Source organism: Manis pentadactyla, chromosome 10 (assembly GCF_030020395.1).
Source record: "Manis pentadactyla isolate mManPen7 chromosome 10, mManPen7.hap1, whole genome shotgun sequence".
Taxonomy (NCBI): domain Eukaryota; kingdom Metazoa; phylum Chordata; class Mammalia; order Pholidota; family Manidae; genus Manis; species Manis pentadactyla.
Genome location: NC_080028.1, coordinates 62960009 through 62967614, shown reverse-complemented (window position 1 = coordinate 62967614; position 7606 = coordinate 62960009). Strand labels below are relative to the sequence as shown.

The following is a 7606-nucleotide window of genomic DNA, read 5'->3' as shown; positions in this document are numbered from 1 at the left end:
AAAGCTCCATAAGCCACTCTGGCTCTGGGCTTGTTTTCCTCCGACGTAATACGCTGAAGTCGCGGGCCTGACCCTGTTTGCCTGCTTCCAGCTAAGCTCGGGTATATCCCATCCTCCTATTCCAGCGACTAAGGCGCAAACATCAGGGTGCAGGGATGGCCACCAGGTTTTAAGAGGAGCAACCTTAGAAATGGACCATACTGTCTCCCCAGTTTGGGAACAGACCTGCCATGTCAGTAGTCTAGGTTCGTGGGGGTTGGGGTCCTGAAGAGTGGGGAGTAACTGGGCCATCAGAATCATCAGTGACACAATCATCCTTACACAAGCGAAGTTTAAGAGGATTATCAGTTTGAATTACTCGCCAATCCGGGCCTGGTTGAGGCACTCTCTTCAGATGTGAAGCATGGACCCAGGAGGAGATGCCATCTACTTTCACAGCTGTGGGAGTAGTCAAAAGGACGATGAAGGGTCCTTTCCACCGGGGTTCAAGATTTCCCGTTCGGTGTCGTCTCACGTAGACAGAGTCTCCCACTTGGAACTGATGAGGTACTGAGATGTCCTCTGGCTGATAGACTTCTCGGATAGAGGCCCACACTTCTTTCTGCACAGCTTCTAGAGCCCATAACCTTTCAAGCAGAAACTTATTAGTCACACATTCAGAGGATGTATGGAGGTGAGCTGCATTTAGCGGAGCTGGAGCTCCAAACATTATTTCAAAAGGTATTAATTTAAAACGGCTGGGGGTGTTTCTGACTCGAAATAAGGCGAAAGGAAGGAGGACTAACCAATCACATAAACCAGTCTCTATGGATAATTTAGTCAGGGTCTCTTTTAGAGTTCTATTCATCCTTTCTACCTGTCCTGAGCTCTGGGGTCTATATGCACAGTGCAATTTCCAATCTGTCCCCAGGATCTTGGCCAATCCCTGACTTACCTGGGCAACAAAGGCAGGACCGTTGTCAGAGCCGATTACCTTTGGGATCCCGAACCTGGGAAATATTTCTTCAAGGATCTTCTTGGACACCATCTGAGCTGTCTCAGTTTTGGTGGGGAACGCCTCGTCCATCCTGAAAAGGTGTCTAGGAAAACTAGGAGGTATTTATATCCATACTTAGCAGGCTTAATTTCAGTGAAGTCAACTTCCCAGTAGGCTCCTGGCCGATCTCCTCGAAGCCTCTTTCCGCATATTACTTGATGTTTGTTCACATTTACTAATTGGCAAGGAACACAATTTCTTACAACCTCGTCTGCCAATTTTCCCAAACCGATGACATGATAAGGGGAATCTCGAACCAGGGTTTTTAGGTTATTGGCCCCCAAATGTGTCAACTGATGTAACTGCCTTAAGTATTCTCCTGCCTTTTTCTGGGGCAGGATAATTTTCCCATCTTCTGACTTATACATTCCAAGGGGTGGGGATTTTTGGATCCCCAACTTGTCCATCCGAGCAAGATCCTCGGGGGTATACTGAAAGTTCTTACTACATGTGGCTTCTGGGTACACCTGGAGGGGTAAGATGTTCGTTCCCTGGGCTGCTTGTTTTGCGGCTTGGTCCACCCTTCTATTTCCTTGAGCTATTGGAGAGTCACTTTTTTGATGCCCAGGACAATGTATTATTGCTACTTCTCTAGGTCTATGGATGGCTTCTAACAGATCTAAGATTTCTTGTTTATTCTTAACATCTTTCCCTGCAGAAGTCAGCAGCCCTCTCTGTCTATATATAGCCCCGTGTATATGAGCAGTGGCAAAAGCGTAACGGCTGTCAGTATAGACATTAAGTCTCTTACCTTCTGCCATCTTTAAAGCCTGAGTCAGGGTGACGAGTTCTGCTCGCTGCGCAGAAGTGCCCGTTGGGAGTCCGCTGGCCCACACAAGTTGGTCATCATCTACTACTGCAGCTCCTGCCATCCTCTTACTTCCCATGATGTAACTGCTCCCGTCTGTGTACCAGGTCAGGAGTCCCCGGTCCTTCTAAGGGCTGATCTCGTAAGTCCCGACGGGTCCCCGTCTCCTCAGCCAGGATTTCCTGGCAGGTATGAAGCACTTCTTTTCCCACATCGGGGAGCAGAGTAGCCGGGTTTAGGATGGCAGGCGGGGCAAATTCCACACGATCACGATTCAGGAGTAAGGTTTGATAGTGAGTCATTCTGGCATTTGACATCCATCTTTCGGGTGGTTGTCGAATTACGCTTTCCAGCGCATGAGGAGCAACCACAGTGAGTTTTTGTCCCAGCGTTAGCTTGTCAGAATCTTTAACTAAGAGGGCCACAGCTGCCACTACTCTCAAACAAGTGGGCCATCCACTACTCACGGGGTCTAATTTTTTAGACAAATAGGCGACAGGTCTCTTCCAAGGTCCCCATTGTTGGGTCAATACTCCTCGAGCTACTCCGTTCCATTCATCGACGAAAAGGATAAATGGCTTAGTTATGTCTGGCAATGCCAGAGCGGGTGCCGAGAGGAGGGCCTTTTTGATATCATCAAAGGCCTGTTGTTGTTCAGATCCCCAAACAAACGGGGCTGCTCCTTTAGTGAGGGGATACAGAGGGGCAGCCAAAGAAGCATATCCGGGTATCCGTAGTCTACAAAACCCTGCTGTCCCCAGAAACTCGCGAACGTGGCATGCAGTAGTGGGAACCGGAATCTGCGTCACAGTCTGCTTTCGGGCTTCAGTAAGCCACCTTTTCCCATTTCTTAGGGAGTATCCCAAATAAGTCACTTGTTGTTGGCAGATCTGTGCCTTCTTAGCGGATACCCTGTACCCCAATTTGGCAAGCTCAGCCAAAAGGGCTCCAGTGGCCTTTTGGCAGGTTCTCTGAGTAGGGGTGGCAATCAATAAGTCATCAACATATTGTAACAAAGTTACCTGTGGGTTAGAAGCTCGGTAGAAAGCCAAGTCTTGATGTAGAGCCTCATCGAAGAGGGTGGGCGAGTTCTTAAATCCTTGTGGCAAACGAGTCCAGTTCAATTGTCCAGTAGTTCCTGTGGAGGGATCTTTCCATTCAAAAGCAAACAGCGGTTGGCTGCTCGGGTGCAAGCGCAGACAAAAGAAAGCATCTTTTAAATCTAAAACTGAATACCAGGTGTTTTCCGGGGCCAGGGAGCTTAGTAGGTTATAAGGATTTGGCACGGTGGGGTGAATGTCCTGTGTCCTTTTGTTAACTTCTCTTAAATCTTGTACTGGTCGGTAGTCTCCCGTTCCTGCCTTTTTTACAGGCAGCAAGGGGGTGTTCCATGGGGATTGACATTTTACTAATATCCCCTGTTCCATAAGCTTCTGGATATGTGGCCTAATTCTGTCCCTGGCTTCTTTACTCATTGGATATTGTCTCACAGTTACTGGTAAGGCTGAAGCTTTTAGTTCTATGACTACAGGGGGCTGGTTCTTGGCGAGCCCCATGCTGGCCGTTTCCGCCCAGGCTCCTGGGAACCGGTTAAACCACTCCTGACTAATTTTGGAGGGCTCCGGTCCCTTAAAAAGACGGTATTCATCCTCTAATCTTATAGTCAGGACGCTTAAGCTCAAAGGTTTATTCTCTTGATTGGTCACTAGAGGTTCCCCGGCTTGAAAGGATATTTGGGCCCCCACTTTGGTTAAGATGTCTCTTCCTAACAGGGGTGTGGGGCATTCTGGTATGACAAGGAACGAGTGGTTTACTCGTCCTACTCCTAAATCCACTGTTCTCTGGGTAGTCCACACATATTGTTTCTGGCCCGTAGCCCCGATCACCCAAGATTTTTTATCAGAGAGGGGGCCCTTTGCCTGAGTCAATACAGAATGTTGAGCACCGGTGTCTACCAGGAACTCAACGGGTTGCCCCTCCACTCTCAGAGTTACCCTGGGCTCGGGGAGGGGCTCCGAGCCCCGTCTTCCCTAATCCTCATCTTCCAGCAGGGACAACACCTTCTTCGGAGGCTTTTTTAGTGGCTTTTTAGGGCATTCTTTTACCCAGTGCCCTTTTTCCTTGCAATATGCACATTGATCTTTATCCAAAGGAGGCCGGTTGCCCAGGTGCCCTGCCTTACTAGTTCTGCCGCTAGAGGGCGGGCGTCCCTTACCTTCTACCACTGTGGCCAAGATCCTTCTTAAATTTTTCTCATGTTTCCTATCCCTTTTTTCCTCTTTACTTTCTCTTTCCTTCTCCTTCCTCAATTCCTTTTCTTCCTCAGTCTCTCTCTTATGATAAACTTTCTCAGCTTCTTTCACTAAATCTCTCAGCGACAAATCCTGTAAGCCTTCTAGTCTCTGAAGCTTCTTTCTAATATCAGGTGCTGATTGCCCAATGAAAGCAAGAGCCACTGAGGCACTGTGCTCCTCGGAAGTGGGGTCAAAGGGAGTATACCGCCTGAAGGCTTCCATCAGGCGTTCTAAGAACACTGCAGGCGCCTCAGCGGCTCCCTGACTGACCTCTCTTACCTTGGCCAAATTGGTGGGGCGCCTCACGGCCCCGCGAAGACCCGCCACCAGAGCCTGGCGATAGATGGTTAGTCGCTCCCTACCTTCTGGAGAATTAAAGTCCCAGTTGGGTCTGGTCAGTGGGATCCCCCTTTCTATATCATGAGGGAGTTGTGATGGTCGTCCGTCAGCTCCAGGCACGTTCTTTCGTGCTTCCAGGAGGATCCTTTCTCTTTCTTCCGTGGTGAAGAGCACCTGTAAAAGCTGCTGACAGTCATCCCAAGTGGGCTGGTGAGAAAACATTAGGGACTCTATCAGTCCAGTTAGTTTCTGAGGTTCTTCTGAAAAAGGAGGGTGGTTAGCTTTTCAGTTGTATAAATCAGCAGAGGAGAATGGCCAATATTGCAGAGGTTGGAAAGGCGGGTCCCCTTCCTCTCCTAGGATGGGGGCCCCATAAGATCGGAGGGGAAAAATACCCGGCGGGTCCACTGCGGCCCCTCGTCGGCATCGAGTTCCCTGGGCCAGTCCCGGAGGCGGTCCCATTGCCCTGGTGCCTGAAGCTAGAGGCAGTGGGGGTGCTGGGGCTGGGGGCACCTGGGCTGGAGGTGCTGGGGCTGAGGGCGCTGGGGCTGGAGGCGCCGGGGCTGGAGGCGCCAGGGCTGGGGCAGGAGGGTAGGGAGGGGGATCATCAACCATGAGTAAATCTTGAGTGTCAGGGTGAATTTTGGTAGTTTCTTTTTCCTTGCTCTGAGGTTGAGCCTGGGCCACTAAGACTCGAGAGCTCATTTTCTTTTGCACCCAGGGCTTTACCCAGGGTGGTGGATTTTCCACTAACTCCTGCCAGACCACAATATAGGGTTGCTGATCCGGATGTCCTTGAGACGAACTCTGAAAAACAACAGCTTTTACTGCAAGTAAAGTGGAGAGGTCAAAAGTCCCCTCCGGGGGCCACCCTACATTAAGAGTGGGCCACTCGGAGGTACAGAAAGTCTGCCATAGCCCCTTCTTAACTTCTACTGACAAGTTGTGTGCCCTCGCTCTCACTTCTGTCCAGTGATCTAACGTCAGACTGAGTGGAGTCGTTACCGTCTGTCCCATGGTCAGTATAACAATTATTAGACACGTACAGAACACAAAAAACAGAGACACACAGAGATTAGACACACAGTGGCCGCACTTAGTTTTCTTCAGATTTCTGACCAAAAACCGAAAAGAATCAGTGGGCTGATACTCTTGGCGCCTGAATATCAACCTTATTTCATCAGATTCACTTTGCTGGAAAAACAGAGGAGAGGCCACCAGGCGTCCCTGGCCCTCCAATCTCCCTGAGGCGTCCCCCAGGGTTGCAGCCTGCGGTTCTCCAAGTACGTCTACCGACCGCAGTCTCGATCCCTTTACGGGATCGGGACGACTGCCAGACAAGGGTACCCCTTTTCAGAATTCTGACTGGTCTTACCAAGAAACAGAAAACAGAACACAGACAACTCAAGGCGCCACTTAATCTTACCTCTCCCTCCAAGGGCAACTTTCAGGAGTGAAACGGGGCGAGCGCACAATCCCGGACGAGCCCCCAAATGTTGGATTCTCCCAGAGGAGAGCGCCACCCCAAATCACTCACAGAAGGCGTCTCTTGATGCAACAAGCAAGAGGAACTTATTCAGAGACCAGCTAGCTGGGGTCCAAGTGTCAGCCCGACGCAGCGGGTCTCAACAAGGACCCCGAGCACTTAGAGTCAGAGGTTTTTATAGCATTTTCAAAAAGGGCAGTATTTTTCCACAAGCACATCACATTGTTTTTCCAAAAAAAACACATACATTTTGGCTGACGCCACATCCTGGGGGTCTGGTGAGATAAGATCACCCTCGGAATGTTAGGGTGGCTCTTAGTAAGGTAAGCTTGGTATGTATGATTAACTGATTGAGGTTGGCTAACTAAAGGTCACTGCAATCAATGCTGGCTGACTAACTTGTTTTTCAAGGTTCTAATATTTTCCTATTTTCTTCCTTCTAGGTTAGAAAATGGTGTCTAAGCTTTTAAGATGGCTATACTTATGCTAACTTTCTATCTTCAATAAGGTTGATTCTTAGTGAAGGATTCTACATAATGTTATTTTTATACTTGGAAATTTGAAAAAATTTTCATTTCTCTTGACATTTAAACATTTTACCAGATTTTGGTTACTTTACTGCTATTGATTTTGATTAGGAAATAATATCCAGTGTTTTTCAATGTCCAATTTCAGATTTGTTTTAATTTTTTTAATCCTGAAAAATTTTCTACAATTATATCCCTGAGTATCCTGATGTTTCATCCTACCCATTCCTTTAGAAATGGGTACTAATTTTTGTTTAGATTGCTGTTCAACTTCCCTCATCTGACATCTTCTCTCACATTGTTTCTTGTTAAGTTCTGCCTAGGTTCCTGGAGTCTATCTATTGTTTCCCTAGTATGGTTCTCCACAGGAATCCCCATGCTTTTTCCCTGCCACTGCTGCCAACCTGAGCAGTTCTAGAATTAACTTACTTGATACTTGCCATTTCCTTTTGCATCTTGTTGAGGATGTCTAATAGTTCCTTGTCAAGCATTTCCTTTGAGAGTTCATTTTCTACATTTTATTTTTCTTTCATTGTGGGGCATTGTCTTACTGTGGTTGCAATACCCATAATTTCATGTATCCAGGATGCTGGCCTTGAGCTAGGTTCCAGGAGCAACAGAGAAGTGGTGAAGATTGACTTGTGAGTTAAAAATCGAGGAGACAAGCAAGGTCTGAAAGGTGGCATTGAGTGATGAAGCCAGAGTCAAGAGCCAAGGACCAAATCCCAGAAAGCAGCAGGTTGAAGACAGAGAGGCAGAGACCTGGGAGAGAAAGCAAAGTGAGTGACTCTGGAAAGGAGGGAAGAGGTTGAGTCTTGAATCTCTGAGGACCTACTAAATGTACTGGGCAATTTAGACAAAAGGGGAAGCTGGGGCCAACAAGAAATCCTGTCTCATACCTGTTTTGAATATCATACTAGAGAGGACCAGGATGGCACCATGTGGCTTGTGCCAAAGTCCTGAGACAATATTGTAGCTCAGGCTGACTGCCAGGGCTGCCTTGATCCTATTGATCACAAAAAAGAATGTGCTTAATTCCATTTGTTTTGGCAATTGCAGAAATTGCTTCTTTCTTAGATGATTCTACAGGTATTTTAATGAAAATAGGGGAAGAGT

General features: G+C 47.9%; 1 protein-coding gene across 1 annotated transcript; it reads right to left on the bottom strand.

The window, feature by feature from the left end:
• Positions 1 to 241: 241 nt before the first annotated feature.
• LOC118929155 (uncharacterized) lies at positions 242 to 5494 on the bottom strand. The gene is given in 4 exon segments (XM_057487950.1): positions 242 to 1062; positions 1065 to 1962; positions 1964 to 4912; positions 4991 to 5494. Coding segments are annotated over 4 exon segments (5172 nt in total).
• Positions 5495 to 7606: the final 2112 nt, after the last annotated feature.